Source organism: Globicephala melas, chromosome 3 (assembly GCF_963455315.2).
Source record: "Globicephala melas chromosome 3, mGloMel1.2, whole genome shotgun sequence".
NCBI classification, from domain to species: Eukaryota; Metazoa; Chordata; class Mammalia; order Artiodactyla; family Delphinidae; genus Globicephala; species Globicephala melas.
In genome coordinates, this window is record NC_083316.1 from 76,504,460 (window position 1) to 76,529,177 (window position 24,718).

Here is a 24,718-nt window from a genome sequence, read left to right on the forward strand (position 1 = left end):
AATCTCTGTGAGGACAGGGACTTCATTTTGTTCACTGCTAAATCCCACATCAAACTGATGACAGTGTATGAGAGGCAGTCAGCAATCTGTAAATATTTCTTGAACAGATAAATGAATGAATGAATGACATTTAAGGTGCTAAAGGAAAAATAGAGCTTCTGATCAAAAAATGAAATGCTTGGGTTAAACCAAGACAAGTAGATTCTTATTACAGGTCTTTCAGAGTTTTTAAAGTACTAATGAGCATTATGACTCTGGGGTAGCAACTTTCAGGCAAAAGTTCCAGAGAATACAGTTGAAAAATCTGGCCCAAAACGTGTGGAATTGTGAGAATTGACAACAGTGCCCTCACACAATAATGTCCTTTTCTCCTATCAGATAGAATAGTGGATTAGACAAAAAAACAAAAACCATGAGATTGACCCAGCAATGACTTACTCATGACTATACATTTAAGGCTAAGGATATTTGTCAATTTATTTTCTATCTGTAGACCCCATAATGCCATACTGCATTTGAGGGACTGTGGAAAGTCAAAAAATCTTGGTGAGCTTTTAAAAGGCACTTTTTTGGTATTTAGCACATATTGAATTGACAGCAGGACCTAAAGAGTCAATGTTACTTCTCAAAGTGGTCAAAGGTGTTTCCAGGCATAATGAACTTTCATGAAAGTGACAAGAGACACATGGCTCAGTGCCTCTGAGATGATGAGAAAATCAGGTACAGCACCAGGACTAAAATAAGATCCTAATTTAGGAGTCAAAACTTCTTGGTAATTGAAAAGAGAACAGCATTCTCAGAAATATCAAAATGCTTCTAGAATGTTCTATATTTTGATTTCAGTGTTTGTTACATAGTTGATTATATTTGTCAAAATCCATCCAGAGATATATTTTGATTTATATATTTTAATACATATTAATTATACCCCAATAAAATACTATTAGCTTTAAGGGGAAGAAAGTTTCCAGATACCTGAAATCTTGCTAAGAGCTTCTTTTCCTATAATAACTACCTTAGATTAGCTCTGAAAAAAGACAAAGCCAAAGCATTTTCCAAATACCATAAAAATCTCAAAATATTTGCAATCCTGTTAAGGAGTTGGCATATATAGGGAAAATGACAAGGACTGGTCTGATTGTGCAGAAAACGGAATTAGGAAGTATTTAAAGACTATAGATATGAAGTTAAAACTTTATGAAGAAGAAAGTATTAAACTACCATTAGTAAATAACTAAGACTATAAAGTAATAAGCATTTATAGAGAAATGGATGCTATCCAAGTATTTTTTAAAAACCTAAACTCTTTAATCAGATCAGCCCATTTGTAAATTAGCCAACAAGTTAGATCCAAGTGTGAGCAGAAGCTTGACTTGGGTTTTTAAAAGAAATGAAAAAAAGATTTTTTTGTTTAATCAACAATAATTGTAGCAGTTAAGTTTCTTGTTCCTTTTTATTTTTTTTAATTAATTTTTGTTGGAGTATAGTTGCTTTACAATGTTGTGTTAAGTTGCTTGTTCCTTTTTAAATCAAAATATTTATTTTTTAAGCTGGCAGCTAATTAAAGTTTGAAAATTAATTTATTTTTAATTCAGGAAAAGAGCATTTCATGTACAACATTGCTTAATTGCATTTTTTTCCTCCAACTTATAAAAGCAATACTTGTTCACTGTAATTATTTGGAAGTTTAGGAAACAATTTTAAAACCTAGGAAAGAGTTCTCACAATTTCACCACCAAACGGCATTCTCTACAAATACCTAGATGCATCTCCCTCTGGTCATTCCAGGCATTCCTTTTAGGAAGCTGAGACTACATTTGTAAGCACAATTTTTAATATAAAATTATATCATAAACCCTTTCGTATGTCATTAAAAGCTCTTTGCATGGTGTGTACATCATGGTTTGCTTAATTATTCTCCTAATATTGAAATATCGCTGTGCATAAATGTGTCCACATTTGGATTATTCCTATTGTATATGTTCTTGGAAATGGAATTAGCAGGATAAGAACACTATAAAAGCTCTTTACACATATTGCCACATTGGTCTAGTTACACTTCCATTAGCCTTATATGAGAGTGCTTTTTTCACTGCACCTATCCCAGCACTGAGATTTATTGTTTTAATTATTGCTAATTTGATGAGATAGAAATGAGATCTTTCCCTTTTTTTCACTTTTTAAAAGTGACTATAACAATTTACATTTTCTCTGTCAATAATCTATCTAATGTCTTTTGCCAATTTGTATTTTTGGATTTTAGTGCTTTTTAGTTTTTATTTATGAGTTTTTTTTATTAAGAAAAATAAGCAGTGGGATTTCTCTGGTGGCACAGTTGTTAAGAATCCGCCTGCCAATGCAGGGGACATGGGATCAAGCCCTGGTCTGGGAAGATCCCACATGCCGCAGAGCAACTAAGCCCATGTGCCACAACTACTGAGCCTGCGCTCTAGAGCCTGTGCTCTGCAACGAGAGAAGTCACCGCAACAAGAAGCCCGTGCACCTCAACAAAGGTAGCCCCCCACTCACTACAACTAGAGAAAGCCCGTGCACAGCAACAAAGACCCAATGTAGCCAAAAATAAATAAATAAATTTATTTTTAAAAAAGAATAATAAGCAGTGATGCTTTGGTAAATATTTAACAATCAGCAATCAGTTTTTTTTCTGAGGGATAAAATACCTGGTTTATAGTGTTTACCTATTTCCATGGTGTAAATACTCTCACTATGATTGATTTAGAAAACCAACTGATGTTACTAAACACAAAGATGGGAAGAGATGTACATGCACAATCGGCTCTCAAGGACAGGTGTATAAATGATTGCAACACACCATTGAAACCCTTGGCAGCAACATTTATTATAAATGTTTTTCCAGTTGGTTGTTTATATCTTAATTATATTTATATTGTTTTTTACAAGTTTTAGATAAAGTTAAATGTTCCAATATTTTGGTTTGTGACTTCCCTCATTACTTTCAAGAATAGAAATTTCCTTAAGAAATTTCAAAGATGAAATAATCTCCTCTATTATCTGTTCGTTTTATGGCTTCACTTTTTTAATATTCTAAATCTATTTTTTTCTAAAATCTATATTCATGTATGGTGTAAGGTAAGGATCTAAACTGACTGTTTTCTGAATAAGTAACCAAAAATCTCAACAGCATTTGTGAAATTCCTTCCCCAGGGATCTTGAGTCTCATATATAGCATATTTCTTTCTTACATTTACAAAGATCTTCATTAAATTACAATGATTGATTTAGCTACACTCAGCTATTTAGCTACACTCAGCTATTTAGCTACACTCAGTTACTTATCCTCGTTTTTACAAAATGCTTTACTATTTAATAGGGCAAGTTCCTGTTTATCACTATTCCTTACAAAACAAAGCAAAACAACACCTACTGTTATGGTCTGAACATTTGTGTCCCCATTCAAAACTCATATGTGAAATCCTACTGCCCAATGTGATGGTATCAGGAGGGCTTAGGGAGGTATTTGGGTCATGAGAGTGGAGTCCTCATAAATGGGATTACTGCCTTCATAAAAGAGATCTCACAGAGCTCCCTGGCTCCTTCCACTATGTGAAGATGCAGCAAGAAGTGAGCAGTCTGCAGCCCAGAAGAAGGCTCTCCCCGGAACCCAACCATGCGGGCACCCCGATCTTGCACTTCCAGCCTCCAGAATAGTGAGAAATAAATCTCTGTTGTTTATAAGCTGCTCAGTCTGTGGTATTTTTTCACAGTGGCCCGAACGAACTAAAACACCTATAGGCATGCAAAAGCAAACAAACAAGCTAAAACAAAAAACAAAAACACCTCTAGCCAGTGTTCTTGACACTTTTATGTCTCCAGTTAAAGCTATATTTGTTCTTGGATTGTCTCAATCTGCCAGTTTACAAATGGGCAAGATTCTGTATATAGTCTTTGAAATTTCTATAGTTCATTTCCTATAAAATTCCTTCTTTTCCTCCAAAAATTCATAATCACAAATTTAACATTGTTCAGGCCTTGGTAAAATATAGCAATTAACCTTTAATGTTTCAGTAAATCAAAAAGTTGGTTGTGTTTTCCTATCCTCTAAACGGTTTTCTGAGTAAACATAAATTAATTTTTATGTCTTTATTTTGAAATGTGTTTGAATGTCAAGCAAGATATAAATTTTTTCTATAGACAAGCAAAATTTTTTAATTTTTATGTATGAATACCAAAAATTAAAACCCACTGTTTGGGGGAACACCGACCTGGTGGTATAGGACAGTCAGCTTCATTGCAGAACACCAAGACATAATGAAGGCATGACAAAGGATACTCGGCAAAATCTGAACACACTCAAGCCATACATTTCTCATGTTCTCTAAAAAATCTAAAACAATAAATGTTTTTCACTCCATGTATGTGAAACAGTTTGATTCAGATTTGCTTGTGTTAACTGTATTAGCTTCATTGTGGTTCTGATTCAATCTGTAAAGGGCCTTGCTTGATGCCGTATGAAAGGTTCCTTCTTCTAAACTGTACCACCAATTCTGAAAGAGGTTTTTGTGAAAAGCTTTTATGTCGATGATGACCATGGCCATAATAACACAATAAATATGTTTTGTTTGGCCCATATGGTGTCTGTAAAAGAATTTAAATAAGATGTCAATATTTTAAAATGAGAAACTTAACATAAAATCTGGATTTCTGGCTTCTGTTGAGACATCGTTGAACCATCATGCCCACCTGGCAACAATCGGCAGGACTCAACGCCATCACTATCTCCCTCAAATAAAGCAAGGATGGCTTCTCTCCGATACAGGACCCTCTCACTCACTTACACTATCAGCCTAACTAGGAAATGCACCCGATTTTGTAACCTCTACTTTAAATGATATTTTCTTATCATGTCTGATGGGAAATTAATGGGAATTTTAACTCAAATATTGCAGATGTTGGAGGAACAAATAAAAGCTCGAGACGTGGCAGCCACAGGAATTAATTTTGCAGTACGGGACCTAAACACCAAACACCTTCAAGGAGTTGGAGATCTTCGAGGAAGAGTAGCCAGGTGAGAAGAAGCGTGTTAACTAATGCTTAGTGGTCAGTTGCTGGCCACTGAGTTCTCATCCCTAAACAAGTCCCATATTGTAGAAAACAAGATACTGCCTTTAAGCTAAATGATGAGAAAGTGTATCATGAAATTTGAAAGTGTATCATGAAATTTGAAAGCCTCATGCTCCCTGTGAGATCCAAGGGTTCTATAAAGGACCTCTCATACAGAATGCCCCGTTTGGTTTCATCTGCAAATGACAAGTATTGTCTTTACAGCCCTCAGCTGTCCAAATGCCAACATCTATACAAAGACATACCCTTGAAACCACACACAAGATCCCCAGATGTATCAAATCTAGTGATTAAAACATTTAAAATATACAATAATTACATATAGAAGCCTAGCAAAAGGGATTTAATGGTCAAGTGAATAAAATTTTAAATGATATCCTTTGTATGAGACTTGTAAGTTGGAAGAATTCATGGTGTACAGTTCAGCAAAAATTTGTAGGCGTTGACAATGGCAGGACCACTCTGGTTGACACATGAAAGATGACTTGTGAGTGGCTGAGCGTGGACACCTTTCCACCTTTACATCTTCTGCCAGCACCTCTCTCCTCTCTCCTGAAATACCCCCACCTTCATCTCATTAATCTGCTCTCAAGTGTTAATGACCAATAATTATTATTAATGACCAATAATAATTAGGTGATTAACACCTAAGACAAACCTCTCCTAGTTTATCCGTCCATTCAATTCAACAACAACGACAAAAAAAGTATTAAACACTTCTATATGCCAGGCAGTGTGCTAATATTCAGGGTTTCAGCAACATGGTCCCTTTCCTGTAAATTCAAAGTCTACCTGGGAAAACATAAATCAATGAGGTGACCACTATAATGAAAGCCTGGGGTGCTATGGGAATATCCAAATCAGATGGGGGCATAAAGATGGCTTCCTGGAGGAGGTGACACTTGACATGAATTTTGAAAGGTTTGTAGCAGTTAACTAGACAGGGAAGGAAAGGAAAGACACTTCACATAGGAGGCAAGATATGTGCAAAAGAACTGAGGGGTAAATGACTGTGACATGTTCAGGGGCTACCTGTGAGAAGAGTATTTTAGTTATGTTATTTTGGATTTGCACTTAGGGAGAGATGGGAGATTGGGAGATGAAGCTAGAGAAATGGTCCAGAGTTGGGTGATGAGGATCTTTGGCCAAGGTAAAAAGTTTAAACTTTATGTAGAAAGTTATAAATAGCCATGGGAAGATTTTAAGTAAGGGGATGACATTTAGTGACCTTCTAGTAGTAGCCAAACTGGTGGGGTACAGAAAGAAGGCATGAAGATGAAAGGAAGCTATTGTAGCAATCAAGGTGAGAAATGTCTAAACGAAAGCACTGGCCGTGCAAGTCCAGAGCACGTAACAGACATTCAGAAAACAGAATCTACAGGATTAGTACATATGTGTGTGTGTATGTGTGTATACACAAACATAAACATACATACGTATATACATATATAATTATATATTATATGTATACATATTTTAAAATATATAAAATTGTATATTTTATTCTATAATATTTGATACATGGAAAAGAATCTTTATAATATTTGGGTAAGCTATGAAGCAAGATAATAAAACAAACCCCAGCAAACCCATCACCCTACTTAGATGTGCCATGATTTTACAAAGAAGATAAACACCAAAAATCTCTGGAATGGAATTTGGAATTTGGTTCAACTTGGTGCTGATGACACTTCAACTAGTTTTTTTTCTGCAAACCACTTAAGACCCTACTATTTCATTCTTGTAAATCCTCTCTTACGTACAAGACAAAGTCACAAACAGATTCAGATGAAGCCAAGAGATGAATGGAATAATATCAAGGAAAAGATGTGCAACTATTTTTGTTCTGCTCCAGTTTCTTTTTTTTGTTTCCTTTTTACAAAATGTTGTATGTATTTAAGGTGTACACGATGATTTGATATACATATACATACTAAAATGATTACTATAGTCAAGCTAATTAGCATATCTTCTCCTCACAGAGTTACCTTTATGTGTGTGTGATGAGAGCACCTGAAATCTACTCTCTTAGCATATTTCCATTCTTCAATACAGCATTATTCACTGTAGTCATCACACGGTGCATTAGGTCTCTAGACTTATGCAGCCTACAGAACGGCCACTTTGTGCCCCTGATCGACGTCTCCCCATTTCCCCCACCTCCTCACCCCTAATAACCACTGTTCTCCTCTCTGTTTCTATGTATTTGACTTTTTTAGGTTCCACATATAAATGAAATGATGCAGTTTTTTCCTCCTGTGTCTGGCTTTTTTCACTGAGCATAATGTCCTCCAGGTTCATCCATGTTGTTGCAAATGGCAATGTCTCCTTTTCTGAGGCTGAAAATTTCAGAGAGTGTGTGTGTGTGTGTGTGTGTGTGTGTATCACAATTTCTTTGTCTATTCATCCAAAGACACTTAGGTTGTTTCCATACCTGGTTATTATGAATACTGCTGCAATGAACATGAAAGTACGTATTTCTTCCAGGTATTCATTTCATTTCCTTTGGATATGTATCCAGAGGGGGGATTTCTGGATGATATAACAGTTCTATTTTTAATTTTTAAAAGAACCTCCATTCTGTTTTGTATAATGGCTATACCAATTTACATTCCTGTTAACAATGTAGAAGGATTCCTTTTTCTCCACATCTGCACCAATACTTGTTATCTTTTATTTTTTTGATAATTCTCATCTTAACAGGTATGAGGTGATATGGTTTTGATTTGCATTTCCCTGATGATTAGTAATATAGAGCTCTTTTTCATGTACCTGTTGGCCATTTGTACGTCATCTATGGACAAATATCTGTTCAGGTTTTTGCCCATTTTTTTAAATCATGTGACCATTTAAAACGCCCTCTTTGTTTTCTGTGATCCCAAGGGATTCACAGATGAGCCCCATCGGGTCTCAGGGCTAGGTGATTTGGGAGCCAGTCTCTTGGGTGGCAGCTAGATGTATGGTCCACACCCTTTGCTCCCCACGGAGAATCGGATTTGGGGGTTTCCTCCCAACAGTAAGGTGCTGCACCAGGGATGGGGCTTATGGCATGGCTGTGTCTCAACTTTTTCCACCCAGTTTGATGTGGGTATTAGTTGCCTGATGTGTAGAAGTCTCTAAACCAGTTTCTGAATTTTACTCAGAAGGACTTGATCCACATTTTGCTGGTTATTTGGTGCATCTGAGGGAGGAGGGAAAAATCAACAGCCCCCTATTCCTCCAACTTGCTCTCTGATTGCTTACTTACCTTCCCCTTTAATATGAAGCAGTGATTTTAGGACAAGGTCTTATTTTTCCTTGAAATGTCTCCCTTTTATGAAACTTTCTTAAATCTAGTGATTTGAGACAGATTCTGGCTAAAACCCATGAGATTTAAATTCACACTTCCATTTTTTCTTTTCCGTATTTTTGCAGGCAAGTGACCCATGGACCAGCTGAGGCAGATTAATTACTTTTTTCCCACATATATTGACCTTAATTCCAGTTAGCGTTTTGGCATAAGTGAAACAAAGTTGATTTTTTTTTTGCGGTACATGGGCCTCTCACTGTTGTGGCCTCTCCCGTTGCGGAGCACAGGCTCCGGACGCGCAGGCTCAGCGGCCATGGCTCACGGGCCCAGCCGCTCCACGGCATGTGGGATCTTCCCGGACCGGGGCACGAACCCATGTCCCCTGCATCGGCGGGCGGACTCTCAACCACTGCGCCACCAGGGAAGTCCTAAGTTGATTATTTTAACATAATTCCTAGCAAACCTTTTACTGCTTCATAAATCAAACTCAATATTTGATAACAACAATGTGCTTTGAATTTTATATCTTATTTTCCACTCCAATATAGTGGCAGTTTAAAAGCGAATACTTCCAATGAGATGAGGTTCGCGAAGTTGTCTGGCCTGCTTTTGACACTCTGTACTGTATTTGATAGATTAGTCTCATGTGCAAAGAAAGAAAAAGGCAGGTATGTAAAAGGCAGCCACACAGACGGCTTACAATCTGTAGAAGCAGCCAGAGGAGGCCAACCCTCTATCCACACTTGACTATTTGGGACTCCAAGGCAGATCTGCAGATGAAAAAAAAAAGTTGTGTTGATGTGGGATTAAAAGCATAAGTCATGTCCTTTGGAGAAACAATAACGATATTATTTGGATACTGTCAACTTTTGAAAAGAGTGGGGACTTCTCGTTAAAGATATTTTTACTCCACTTGAGACATCTCAATGCCAGTAAAAATAAAAGGAAGAAAACAAAAAACTTCATCTTTACTAGAACATGGAAGTTGCCATAACCACGAACCACAAACAGAGCACATTTAGCAAATACTGAGATGTTTGGACTGACAGCGTTCTCCTTAGACCTTAAACATAATGATTTCCTCCAAATCAAGAGGCATAATTCAGAAAGGCATAGACCAAATATTTTGAATATAGCAATATTACCTAGGGGATGGGGTGAGTCACAGGAGAGATAGAAAACGTCCCTTGAGAGATTCAGGTCAGCAACACAGAAGAGCAGAGTGGGTAGAGCTGAAGATGCAATCGTGCTATTTATCATCTGGGGCCTCCCTTCTTGCCACTTCATGCCTGAGAGAAACCAGCTGGGGCGCAACGGGCTGAGGAAGGAGAGGAGGCGATAACATCACATGAAAGAATCTATCATGATGATTTGCTGTGAGATACACCAATCTGGTTTTTGAGGAGAAAACGGGGAGATGTGCCCTCTTCCCTGGGCCTAAAGAAACAACAGATTTGATAACGATAAGGCTGAGTAGAGGAAGTGATCTACTCTCCACCAAACACACACTAACTCACATATATACAATGGAATATTATTCGGCCATAAAAAAGGCATGAAACAAGGCCATTTACAGCAACATGGATGGACCTAGGGATTGTCATGCTGAGTGAAGTAAGTCAGGCAGAGAAAAACAAATATCATATGATATTGCTTATATGTGGAATCTAAAAAAAGGTTACAAATGAATTTATCTACAAAACAGAAATAGAGTTACAGATGTAGAAAACAAACTCATGGTTACCTGGCAGTAAGGGGGGCAGGGAGGGATAAACTGGGAGATTGGGACTGACATATACACACAACTGTATATAAAATAGATAATAAGGACCTACGGTATAGCACAGGGAACTCTAATCAATACTCTGTAATGACCTATACAGAAAAAGAATCTAAAAAAGAGTGGAGATATGTATATGTATAACTGACTCACTTTGCTGTACACCTGAAATTAACACAACAGTGGAAATCAACTCTACTCCAATAAAAATTATTTAATAAAATATATATATATATATATATATACTCTCACTCATAGGCCAGTGGCCAGAATCTCAGGAAGATGTGAAAGTGGGACTTAGGAAGAATCTGGCCTGTGCGTGAAAACCACCACCACCGTCAATCGATCGATCAATCGATAGATAGGTACGTAGGTAGATAAAAGTGTAAGACTGATGAATATATCTCATGACAGGAATTACCCAGAAAAACAGAGGAAGAGTTCAAATTAAAGTTCTCCTGGTTTCAAAGAAATTAAGAGTAAACAAAAGAGATAAAAGAAGATTGCTGATTGAACTGTCACATGTCATTTTGCTCCTTCCAAAAGCCCCACTAAGTCTACAGTAAAAAAGAGTTTTCCCTTTAAAACATAAACCCACAAAGACAGGGGATATCAGCCTAGAAACACTGGAACCTAGAAGACAGACAGACATGTGGAAACTGACTGAGCAGATGTAATGAGACCAGTTTTAAAGCTGTGGGATAAGCTGAGAATTACCTGGTTTTACACCACAGACCTCTCACAGGCTTAGGAGGGCTGGGCCAGGCACCTCAGAGAGTGTGGGTGAAGGTGGGCTCTTGCCTCCTGGGAGAGGAACTGAGAGAAGTAGGGAGAGGCAGAACCAAGAACCACTGCAGTGTGTTATTAGCCTTCTTGTTATTATTGACTTTTAAACTATAAACATGCTTTACTTCGATAAAAATAAGAGATAAAAGGGTTCCCCCCCAAAAAGAGATTATCAAATAACAAAAGGAGATAGATAAACTGGAATTGCTCAGGGATAGGTGAAAGAAAACATTAAAATATTACAGGGGTTCAATCTACTTTAGAAGTCCCCAAAAGAGGATACATACAAGTGAAAATAAGTTATTTTTTTTTCAAAAGGCATGAGCAAACTGTACAAAACAAAAATGCTTTTCTATATAAAAATGGTTAGAGAAATGATGTACAGGGAAGACAACACAGACCTCATTCAACAGAGACATAAGAGGAGCTCCTAAAGAAGAAAAAGAACAAATTCTTCAGAAGAAAAAAATATTTATGCTTATAAGAGAGAAAGCTTTCTTGAAACAAGAGATTTGAATCTGTAGATCAAAAGGAAAACTGCAACCCCAGAAAAATGTACATAGAACAATTAAACCAAGATACCTGGTTGAAGTTACTGAATATCAAGGATAAAGAATCAATAGAAGAGAAAAGAAAAACCAAAAAGAATCATTAGACATCTAGGTAGACAAAACAGATCACATAAAAGAATAATGAAAAAACATAGTCATCTCAGACTTCTCCACCTCAAACCGTGCCAGATAAGAATGGAGCAATGTCTATCATGTTCTGAACAAAAGAAAAAGTGACCCAATAATGTCTTCTTAACCAAATTACTTTTCAAGTATAAGAGAACAGACATTCTCAAGTATTCATGAATGTAAAGATTCCAATACTTCCTGGATCCTTCTTTTGAAATCTGGATGACAAAATCTGGCCAACCAAAGAATTAAATCAAAATAAGGGGGGACTTCTCTGGTGGTGCAGTGGTTAAGAATCCGCCTGCCAATGCACGGGACAGAGGTTCGAGCCCTAGTCGGGGAAGATCCCACATGCTGTGGAGCAACTAAGCCCATGCGCTACAACTACTGAGCCTGCATGCCACAACTACTGAGCCCGCGTGCCACAACTACTGAAGCCCATGCACCTAGAGCCCACACTCCTCAACAAGAGAAGCCACTGCAATGAGAAGCCTGAGCACCTCAACAAAGAGTAGCCCCTGCTCACTGCAACTAGAGAAAGCCCACGGGCAGCAACAAAGAACCAACGCAGCCAAAAAAAAATCAAAATAAGGATTTCAGATAAGAAATCATAGTTTTAAAGGACTGTCATTGAACATAGACTCTAAATATAGAATGAAGATTCAATAAGAGTGGGAAATTTAGTTGCAGAACGCACTGTAAATGTCATAAAAACTGTTATTTTTAAAATAGAAAAGTATTAACAAAAACTGTTGAAAGAGCAAGGATATAAACATTTAGTTGCTCACTTTTTGGCATATGGCCAATAGATAATGTCTAAAGTTGAAATGGCAGTTGTAAAAAGTATAATGATTCCAATCTATGTTAGCTTTTTATAACTTCATTCTTTAGAAATAGCTCTTGTAGTGAGGAGATATATATATATATATATTTGAAGTTCAGCAATTTCTTCATTTTTCACTACAGTTTCCTTTCCTTAGGTTAAATTAAAATTCAATATAATGGGGCTTCCCTGGTGGCGCAGTGGTTGAGAGTCCACCTGCCGATGCAGGGGATGCGGGTTCGTGCCCCGGTCCGGGAAGATCCCACATGCCGTGGAGCGGCTGGGCCCGTGAGCCATGGCCGCTGAGCGTGCGCGTCCGGAGCCTGTGCTCCGCAACCGGAGAGGCCACAACAGTGAGAGAGGCCCGTGTACCGAAAAAAAAAAAAAATTCAATGTAAGGTTTTTAACTAAAACTGGTACCTATAATCCTAATATTTTAAAATTAATTTATTATATTTCTTTCTTCCTCTCTCCATGTGTAATATATATACATATATATACATATAACTACACATCTATATAATATGTGTATTTTGTATAATGGTGAATGAAATAATAACCAAATATTAGCAATGACTATCTCTGAAAAGTGGAATTTGGGATGATGTTAACTCTCTTCTTTGTTCTTTTCTTTTTGTATTATGTGTAATTTTTTTATAACGAGCATGTGTTATTTTAAAAGAAACAATAAAATCACTTCAAAGGAGAGAGAGAGAAACTTCCTTTTGAAATATGGAGTGCAGCTTTGAAAAACCACTAACCCTTGACTTCAACGTGTGGGGTTAAGCTGGTGAGGTGGGGCGAAAATGAGAAGGTGGCAACTCTCAACTGTTTATTTATTTGAGGAAATAAACAGTAGCTGCTGATCCTGTGTGGGTGCTTCCTCTGTGCCAGCCACTGGCTAAACATTTTGCATTCATTACCTCCTTCATCCTTCAATAACCCTAGGCAGGTCCACCCTTCAAGACAGCCGCTTATGGTTTGGAAAGCTGAGCACACAGCACTCCGGGAGACATTGTTCACATTGTCCCCCTCACCATATGTCTGGCACGCCCTGGAGTTGTGCAGGGGACAAATTGTGCAGCTACATGCAGTGACCTCAGCATCGTTATCCCTTTTTCTCAGAAAAGGAAAACTGAAACTTACAGATGTTAAGAAAATTGTCCCAGATCACAAACCTAGGAAGTAGTAGAGGCCAGACTCAAAGACGCATCTATCTGACTAAATCCTCAACCACTAGCCTACGACGCACAGACCAGCGGTCCCTGAGCGTGGGAGCAGGTGGCGCTGGGTGAGAGGCGGCAGGGAGAGGGTGCAGGGAGAGGGGGCAGCAGCAACTACTCCCGTGTAGCCTTTGGGTGTCTTAATGTGAACTCACGTAAGAATATTCTAACCAACAGTAGAGGTTGTTCTGACAATAACAGTTTAGATATACAAACGTGTGAAATGGCTTTCGCCCATGACTTTGGTGCTTCCATTTTTTATCAGAATACTTCCTAATTTTTCCTCCCAGCAGTCTCCCCACCCCTCACCATTTATCTGGTATCCCTTTCAAGAGGTTTCTCAGGAAAATTACCATCCTTAGCTCACCTTTGGCTCAACTTTGGCACCAAAAATCTTAAGAAATTCACTTCTAGAGCCTAAAAAAATGTTGACAGTCATAAAACAATATTTATAGCACTTAGCATGACAATATGAAAATATAATTCCTAATAAATATTACTCGATGATAGTCAAAACAGTTATTTTATAGAATGACAAACTTCAAAGTGATCTCTGGTGACTCACATACAAAAGACACAACACGACAGCGCTCTCCACCCTATCCTTCATGCAAACATGAGTGTATTGAAACTGGTAATACAGTATGTAACCTGTTCTCTCCCAAGGGAGGCCGTGAGTTGGGATAGTGGGTGGGGTTCCCTGATATGCTGGGAAGATTGTTAATCTGAACTCCAACCCCATTTCACCAGGGTTCCTTCCTGGAAATACCAAATGCCACCCAATGGGCCAAAGCTCAATACACACGTTAGTGTGGATTATTTTTGTCCTAACCTAAGACAACACTTGATTGACACCACTCAAGGAGCGCGAGTTTTCACTGGGGCTAAGAGAAAGGATGTTGTCCTTTGACGATGGGATGGAAGACTTTGGTGTGTTGGGACACTTCTTTTAGCCAAAGGAGAACTGACAGTCTGGGAGCCAAGGGAAGAGGCTAAAGGGAGGAAAGAGGACTCAGAACACAATGCCCTAACCATGGGCAGCAGGGAGTATGCCCAAAACATCAAAATCTGTTGGAACTCCTATGGCTGAATTAACATATCAGACCAAAAATCTAAAATTTTACCCAATTTACCCAATTTCCCTCAAAGTCTTCATCTACTCCATCTCAGTGCTTTGATTTGGGCCAATGTATCATTATCCAACCTGGTTTCTCTCCCTCTGGAAAAAAAGAGGAAGATGAGGGAGATTTCTGTATATGCTCCTACACCTGCCAACTCACTGTTCAAAGAACTTTAGAACTTTTGCCATCAAATGAATGCACGGATTCTACTATAGTATTAAAACTGGTAATAAGCCTATCAATCTCACAACCAATTTTCATCTTGCCACTAGATGTGATTCCAGCATCATGAAGCTTTCTGGAGACATTCACTTCATCAGGCACGAGCACCGGCGACTCGAAAAAACAATTCAAGAGCTCATGTCCGCCCTAGAAACTGTTTCTAAAAACTTGGATATGAAGGTAACTGAAAATATTTGGAACTCTTACGTGTTACTGCCGGAAGTAAGATCATTATAGCTTATCAAAAAGCTCAGTCAAGAGGTAATTTTTCAAAAGAACTCTTTTCCTCCGAAAGGTTTAAATACGACAGCTCATGTATATACACCATGAGTACTGCCAGGGTAATCAACAAATATTGAATGAGTGCCTCCGATGTTCCAAAACGGCCGCCCCTTGTAAGCGTATGCTACTTGATTCTACTGTTGCCATTATTTCCTTACTCTCTGGGTTCTTCTCAAAGGCTGTGTAACTAGAGAGAATAAGCAAAGGAATTTCCCATGGAAGCTATTATAATACTATTAAAGGTTCAGCATTAATGTCAGTTGATCACATTACATCCCTGCCATGGGTTACGTCTCTTACAAAATAATACACAAGTCCTTTGGCCTGAATTTTAAAGGCCATCTCTACACTGGCCCCTGCTTTTCTCTACAGCTCACCCTCATGCCTCCTGGCTCACCCTTTAGACCCAGTGACACTGAGCTACCTGTAGGTAGGTCCCACTCACTCCAAGATACTGCACTGCATCCATGTTCTCTGTGCTCTTTTTGCCTGCAATGTCTCTCCCCCTTTTCACCTTCCCAGGCAATGGTTTACTGAAAGGAGCCAATGCAAACTCTTCCATGCCCCACTTTGTCACGTACTTTATGTGAGGCAAACACATCTCCTCCGAAGTCATTTGGGCAGAACAAAGTGGAAATCCTTTGGGAATTGGGGGAGATGAAATCTTGCTGTTTATTTGTTCATGGAGCCAGTTTATCAAGAGTGGAAGGTGCACCGGGGCACACAGTTTACTCCAGTCCCACCAGGCTCGTCCATCCTCCTACAAACCCATCTCATTAGTCCTAATAGTTTTTGGGTCGATTCCCTCAGTTTTTCAAGATAATCATATCAACAACAAATCATAACAGTTTTATCTCTAGTTTTCTGGTAAAACTTCATGACTTTTTTCTTAAGGCCTTGACCAGAACTTCCGGAATAATATTACATAAAAGAGGTCAAAGAAGGCAGCTTATCTTGTTCCTGATTACACTGGAAATGTCTTTGTTGTTTGCTGTTGGCTACTGGTTTGATATATTTTTATCAGACTTATTAAGGAAGTAAAGTAAGTATCCACCAATTAAGGAAGTATCCATCAATCCTACTTTACTTAGTTTTTATTAGAACTGAACATTTAATTTTATAAAACACCTTTTGGACATTAACAAATGCCTAACTCAGCATGGTTGTGTTTTGGTTTGGCTTTCTGTTTGTTAGCTTATTTATTTCTTCGGCCTTCTAATGTGCTATGTCAGAGCATTTCCCAATGCTGAAACATTCTGGAATTTCTATAATGAAAGCTATACAGTCTTTGTAATAATTCAGTATTTAATTTTGCATCTAACTTCAAAGGTGATATTAGACTCTAGTTCCCTCTCCTTAGTTTTTCTAAGATAATACATACATATGATTCAAAATCAAAACTATACGAGAAAACACACCCCAAGAATTTTCACTCCCACTTCTGTCACCAGTTATCACAACCATTCATGCCCCTCACAGGTAAAATTTTTTATTAGTCTGTTGTGAATCCTTTCAGTATGCCTGAAAAAGACAGAAGCAAAAACAAATATATATTTTTTTCCTTTTTACACAAAACGTATGTGTATTACTATGCACCTGTTTGTTTTTTTAACTAAACAAACATATCCTAGAGATCCACCCTATCAATACATAGTTTCCTCATTCTTTTTCACAACTGTGTACTCTCCCTCTGTGTATGATGCCTCATTTAACCAGTTTCTCATAGATGAACATTTGGATTCTTTTCACTAATTTGCTCTTTCAAACATTGCTGCAATGTATAAACTTGCACTTATGTTATTTAGTGTGTCTGTAGTTATGTCTGTAGAATAAATACCCAGAAGTGGGATTGCTGCACTTATGTTATTTAGTGTCTCTGTAGGTATGTCTGTAGAATAAATACGCAGAAGTGGGATTGCTGGGCCAAAGGTACCTGTGTTTGTTATTTTGAAAGATCTTGCTCTCTGGAGGGCTTTTACCATATTGCATATCCACGGACAATATATAAAATGTCCTATATCCCCATTGCCTCATCAATGAGTGTTTGACTTTTGAATTTTGCCCTTTTTTAAAGGAAAAAGATAGCATCTCTGTATTTTAATTAGCCTTTCTTATTACATCTTTTCATATATTCAAGAACTATTTGTATTTCTTTTCCAGTGAGCTGTCTGTTCATAGCTTTTATTCATTTCTCTATTGGGTTATTTTTCTTTTCAATTTCTAGGAGCTCTTTATATGTTAGGGAGATGATATGAGCTGCAAATACATTTTTCCAGTGTGTTTTCTTTTGACTTTTGATATGCATATGTTCTCTATTTGTAGCCAAATTTATCAGTCTTTTTTTGTGTATGTGGCTTCTGGAATTTTAAGTCACATTTAGACCGAGCTTCCCCACACAAAGGCTGGAAAGAATTGCTCATATTTTCTTCAAGCACTTTCATGGCTTTATTGTTTATATTTAAATTCTTGGAGTTTGGAGTTTTCCCTAGAATAGGATGTGTCTTAATTATTATTTTAATTACTGAGACCTTGTAGTATTTTTACTATCTGGTAGGGCCAGTCCCTTCCACTGCTTTCCTTTTTGCCTTTTCCTGGTGATAATTGTTTGTTTTTGCATATGATTTTAAAATCAGCCTGTCTAGTTCCAGCAAATAAATCAACAAATAACTCTGCCTTAATTTTTATTGAAATCATGTTAAATTTATAAATTAATTTTAGAACTGATATAGTCATAATGCTGAGTGTTTTATCCAAGAACACAGACAGCATACTTCCTGTTTGTTCAGGTTCACTTTTATATCCTTCAGGAGTGGTTTCAAATTTTCCTCATGTAGGTTAGGTAACACCTTAAATGTATTTTGAGATTTCATCATCTTTTTTTTTAGTTTACTGTAATGGGGGTTTCATTATATCTTCTAACTAGTTGTTAGTTGTGTGTTATAAAGGCTGTATTAATTTTATACTTCAGTGAATTCTCTTGATTATAATAATTTTTCAGTTGGTTTTGGTTTTTCCAGGCACACAATCATATCATTTTTAAACAATAATAATTTGACCTCATCTTTTTCCATTTTATACACATAATTTCTTTTTTCTAATTGTTTTGAATAATAACTCTGGTGCAATATTAAATAGTAATGCAGCGATAGTGAGCATCCTGGTCTTGTTCCTGACTTTAACAGAAATGTTCCTACTGTCTCTCCTGTGATGGAGGAAGTAAGTTTTCTCAATAAGTCTGTTTAATACGCAATTGTTCCTATTTTACTAAGGTTGTGAAAATCAAGAAAGATTATAAAAATAAATTAGTCTTGTAGATATAATGTACAGCATAATGACTATAGTTAACAATACTGTATTGTGTATTTGAAAGTTGCTAAGAGAGTGGATCTTCAAAGTTCTCATCACAAGAAAAAAAATTGTAAGGTGATGGATGTTAAGTTATTGTGGTGCTCATTTTATAGTATATACATATATCAAATCATGCTCTACAACTAAAGCTAACACAATGTTAAATGTCAATCATATCTCAATTTTAAAAAGTAATTATGAATTATGTTAAATAACTTTGTAGCATTTGTGCAAATAATGTCAGTTTTCTCCTATACTAGCATAATTATTTGTATTAATAAATTTCCTTTTTTTTTTTTTTTTTTTTTGCGGTACGGGGGCCTCTCACTGTTGTGGCCTCTCCCGTTGCGGAGCACAGGCTCCGGACGCGCAGGCTCAGCGGCCATGGCTCACGGGCCCAGCCGCTCCGCGGCATGTGGGATCTTCCCGGACCGGGGCACAAACCCGTGTCCCTTGCATCGGCAGGTGGACTCTCAACCACTGCACCACCAGGGAAGCCCTAAATTTCCTATTATTAAACCATCTTTACTTTAAAAAAAGAATCAGTTGCACTTGACTATGATGTGTTTTCCATTGGGCTGCTGAACACTGTTTGCTGATATTTTATTTAAGAATTTGGCATCAATGTTTACAAATGAGATTAGTCTCCAGGGGCATTTTTTGTGCAATCTTTTTCAGATTTTGGAATCAATGTTGCACTGATCTGATTAAGATAATTTGGAAATTTCTCTTCTTTTTCTATGCTCTGTAACAGTTTAAAGAGCATTATAATTATCTATTCATTAAGGATTTGGTAGCTTTACCTCTGAAAGTGTCAGGGCCTGATGATTTGGTGGGAAAGGGATGGTGATGGGTTTTGAGCACAGCAGTCAAGGCCCTTGGCCATAATATGCTCTTTATTGTAGGTGACCTGAGAGGCATTTTCATGTGAAACACTGGGGAATTAAACAATAGAATTTTTAAAGTTTTTTTTACTCAAATGGTTAGATTCTTGTTTCTTTATACTTTTCTTATTAATTCTAGTGTAGTTAGTTGCTTTTCCTGCTTTTTGGAATAATTTGAGAGTTTCTTTGTAGTCACATGTGTACTTAGTTGTAAATGCTCAGTGGGCACTGGGAAAGAATGAGTGTTTTCTGTTTGCAAGTTTGATTGTTTGGCATGTAAATGTATAAATAAACTATATTTGTCTTATCTTTTTATATACTTATTTATATTTTACTTATTTGACCAGTAAGTCAAGAGAAGTCATTTAAAATCTGTAATACATTGTCTCTGTTAGTTTATCCTTGTAATTCTACAACTGCTCAATATATAAGGTAAAGTTTCAAAACTATTTTTCACTGTGTATTTTAGAATGATTTTTACCTATAAAATGATCATCTTTGTTCCCTTTTACGTATTTTGCCTTGAATAACATTTTATCTAATGATGTTGCTCTGCCTGCTTTCTTTTCCTTTGCTTTGGCCATGCTTAATTTGCCCATGCTTCATTGTAAACAATTCTGCTTTTCAGTGTACTTTCTATAAGTAGCCTGTTTTACGTGTATCTCGTATAAATAACCAATCGTGTGCTGTTGGTTGCCCACTCAACATTTACCTATTCAAATCCTTCTATTATTCACCTCTTTCTTTTCTAAGAGAACTTGGATTTTAAGTACCCACTCACCCCCACATGACCATCTCTTTCAGCACTTGAGTTTGGCCAAAAGCAATCATGTAGTTTCATTCCCCTTGACAGCGATTACTTTTGACATGATTATGGGCTGCATAATCATGCATCTATTTCTCAATCCAGTCCTTTTACCTGAAGAACTTCTTCAATGCTTCCAGCAATGTGGAAGGCGCTTTTACCCTAACTTCCAAACATGAGCTTGTTTTTTCCTATGTTTAAAATGCCATAAGTCATTTCACTTGGGATTTACTTGTGCTCCTGTCAGAATCCTACCTGGAAATTCCTGAGGTCTGATCTCAGGCCACTCAGGTGTTTTCTTTGCAGAGCGCAATTGTGCACTTAAGCACTTATTCAATAGCATTTGGTGAGCATCTACCATTGGTCATCTAATGTGCACTGAGGATACAGTGGTGGTACAGGCTAGAGTGGCTTACATTGTAACTGGGGAGACAGAAAGTAAAGAAATAATCAAATTAACAAACTGATAAGCTAATGTCAATAGCATGTTTTTGTCACATCATCAGGTAATCTATTATCAGAAAGAATATTATAGACAGCAGAATGGAACACTCCCCTATTGTTCTTTCCCTGAAGATAGTGCTATAACTGTTGAATCGTTCCTTTGAAAAAAATAATTTTCAAATGCAGACATGCTTTAGGCTCAAAGCTGGACTTTTATTCTGGGCTCCTTTAGGAATAAAGTATAATTAACGTAAGTGCTAGTGGTTTTGTTCACACACAAAAAATCTGCCTTTTGTACTTTCATTAGGTAATGCAGCTCTTAGGAAAGATAGAGGCTTCCAGTTCTGAGCAAATCTCAAATTTAAAGATGGTCCAGAGGGATTATCACCAAGAAATGAACCTTTTGGAGTTCAAGTAAGTGAATGGAAGAGTTTTAATTGTTTAATGCATTCCAAAGGGTTTTGCTTAATGAAAGCATTGGCATTAAATAAAATCCTATCCCAGGAATTTGAACCTGTCCAAGAATTAAAGCAACAAACTGATGCAAAGAATATTTTACACTAAAGTAATTTATACAATATTATTAATTTTAAAATATATATATTAATTTGTCATTCTCTTTTTTTGTATAATATCTCAACTAAAATGATACTTTCTGATAGAGTATAATTTTAACTTATCAATCGTACATTAAAATGCCTCAATGTAAAGCACTATTGAACATACACTGATTCCACAAGATTATCAAATAATTTTTTAAAAACTTTGATTCACAAGCTTTTTTTTAATGATTTCTTCTAAGACCCTCTCCTTAGTTCTTTACAGTCTCCCTATTTTAATACTGGTCTCTATCCCACATTACACTGAGTTTTCCCCTGTACAATGGAGAGAGCAACTAAGGAGACAAGATGCCACAAACATTCAGATTACTGGCCTCCTTATCCTCAAATCCTCCTTTCTTATTTAAATGACCACCATTTCCTGACACCATGGTTCAGGCAAAGGGAAATTCTAAGCACTTAGATGATACCACCTTACTGCTCCTTCTATTCTTGTTCTTTTCCTCTCTGTCCCACATCACTTGAGCTTAATGCCTTGGTCAGATCATATTCTGAGCATACTCTTTCTCCATTTTTCCCCATCTCTACCGTATCTCATTAAATCTAAGTGCCATTGACTATAAGATATACCATTACATTCTTGTACCTCGAAGACATGAAGCTAACAATTAAACCATAGCATGCTATCATTTTATGACACCTCCCAATTTCCGAGATGTTAAGTTAGGAAAAACGTGTGTCTTAGAAATTGATGAACAACAGTAGTCATCACTAAAACTCAGAGAAGTAGGTGTCTTGGGTAAACAGAAAATACCTACTTTCTTCATATTCTAAAAAAGCAGGTTCTTAAATTCTAGCACAATGAGGGTGCTCAATAAATATCTGTGTCATGATTGATCTAATCCCTTTAGCTTAGAATTAAGATAGAGAAAAGTGTCCAAAGGAGAAATAGAAAAGTAAACTGTTTCTAGAAGTATAATTTAAGAAGGGATTTTACTGGGGGAGGAAAGGGACTTATAATCTGCAGTGGAAGACTGGCTTAAAGGGATCAAGAATATTAACAAATAGAAAAGAGGGGAAAAGGAAATGTTTGAGATCTAGGGCTGACTGCTTCACTGCAGGTGCTGCATACTTTTTCCACCTGCAGTCCAGTGGGAAATCGGCTTACAGATGAATCATCTAAATAGTTAAATCTGCATCTGGACACTTTTGTAACAGTATAAACTGGAATCTTTCTCTCACTTTAAATAATGAAGTCTTAAAATTTCATTAGTATTACAGTAGGTAGTAGTGAATTTATAAACGAGATTTTTTCCCCAGGCAAACACTTACAAGCTCTAGTAATTCAATTACACAATTGACTCTTTTAAATTAGAAAGTAATATACATTCATCATAACAAATAAAATAAGGCAAAGTTGAAAATAGAGGTCACCATTCAAGCTTCATAATGTAACCAATGCTAACACCAGGGGTGTATTCGTCCTCACTTTCCCCCTCATTAATATACATATGTAACAGAAAAGGGAGATTTTATGTATATACATATATAATATATATAACATACATTATATACAAAGAGAGAGCATGGGTTTTTAAAATAAATCCTATACACATTACTCAATAATTTGTGTTTTTCCAGGACATCTTGGATATCTCTCTCTAGATCAGTGAATATTTTTCTAGCATTATTTTTTACAGCTGCATAATATTTTAACTTACAGATATGTCATAATTAATTCACTCATTTATCTTATTGATGAATAAATTCTTTCCAGTTTATAGCTACCACAAACAAAAATTATTGTGTGCACATCCTTAAATTTCCTTAGATATAGGTGTTTTTATTTCTACAGGCAAGATTCTTAGGTCTGAGTTTATGTTTTTATTAATTTTTATAAATTTCTTTCTAAAAATGTTGTAGCAATTTACTCACACCAGCAATGCATGAGAAGACCTTTCTGTACATTCTCATCCACAGTGGATAGTCTTCTTAATATTTGCCAATTAAAGGATAAAAAATAGCATCTCTTGTTTTCATTTGCATTCCCTTCACCCTTTGAATTTCCTTTTCTGTGAATTGCCCATTCTTACCATTTAACCTCATCACTTTCTTATCAATTGGTAGGATTCCTTCACATTAGGGATATTAACCCTTTGACTGAGCTATGTATTGCAAAGTATTTGCTCAAAGAGAAAGTAAGGCAGGTAGGGCTCTTTTTTTTTTCTTCTTCTTTTCAGTCAGAGCACTTCTCAAAGCAAAGTGGATGGGGTATAGAATTTGCTTTACTTTTTTAAGAAACAACTGTTTCTGAACAAAGGGATTAAACTCTTTTGATAACATTAAAGTGTAAGTTTAACTGAGCAATTTTCCCATTTAGAAACTTTAACAAATTCAAGTTTAATGGTCAACTGAACATATTTTATATTGAACTTAAAAGCCACAATACTCTCTTGGGGTTTTCTAGTGAATCTTTGGGACTTTGGCACTGATCACTAGACTTGACAAAGAAAATGCACAGGCTGTGCATCTGGACCCCTGCACTGAGCCTTCTCTTTCCAGAAGGGCCTTAGTCAGATGTTCAGCTAAGTAATGTCCTAAGCTGACAACTGAGTGCTTATAGAGCAAGAGTCTCAGCCATCATGAACTACGGCTGTCTTTCAGCAAGGGGTGGGCAGGTCAGCACCGACCAGTCACTCCCTGGATAGCTCTTGTTGCTGACGCTGTTCAGTTGATAGTGATTTATAAGAAAAAGCATTCGGTGAATGAAGCAAATGCATAGAGTCAAACCTTACCACACAGCTTTGAAAATGCTACCACAGTAGAAAGTGGACCAGAGCAAGGACCTGTCTCATTTATCTTTGTATCCTTCACACCCAGCACATTCAGACACAAATAGAAGCCAGTGAATGAACGTATGTTTAGAGCACCTATAATATGTAAGTTGTGTTTTGGAATATCCAAAGACATAATCATGGCCATATACAGTGGGGGAGAAAACACATAAATAAGTGACACGCTCGTAACAGGTAAAGTAAAAGTTGAGATGGTGTTAAATGAGATATATCAGTAGGCAGAAATAATAAATATTCATTGCCATTTTTAAATGCCTACCGATCCCTAAGTGCTCAAGATGTGCAGGTACACCCAGCTCTGCAGTCTGGGTCTTATCTTTAAAGACAAGGAAACTTATAGTCATGGAAATTAAACAATTTACCCAAAGTCACACAGCTAGAAAGTCTCTGACTCCAAATCTCAGGTTATTTTTGTCAGTTTGTGATGTCTCCATCTCATAATTCCACCTACTGTAGTAAACTAACTGTGCTACAGAAATTTAGGGAAGGGAAAAATCACATGTGCTCAAAACT

The 24,718-nt window shown here is 36.9% G+C and overlaps 1 protein-coding gene across 1 annotated transcript in view; it reads left to right on the forward strand.

Annotated features, from left to right (window-relative positions):
- FAM81B (family with sequence similarity 81 member B) overlaps positions 1 to 24,718 on the forward strand; it is a 46,063-nt gene that overhangs the window by 13,351 nt on the left and 7,994 nt on the right. The window contains exons 3-5 of the mRNA XM_060295513.2: positions 4,929 to 5,047; positions 15,078 to 15,207; positions 21,098 to 21,204. Coding sequence (XP_060151496.2) covers positions 4,929 to 5,047; positions 15,078 to 15,207; positions 21,098 to 21,204 — 356 coding nt within the window. The remainder of the gene's footprint in view (positions 1 to 4,928; positions 5,048 to 15,077; positions 15,208 to 21,097; positions 21,205 to 24,718) is intronic.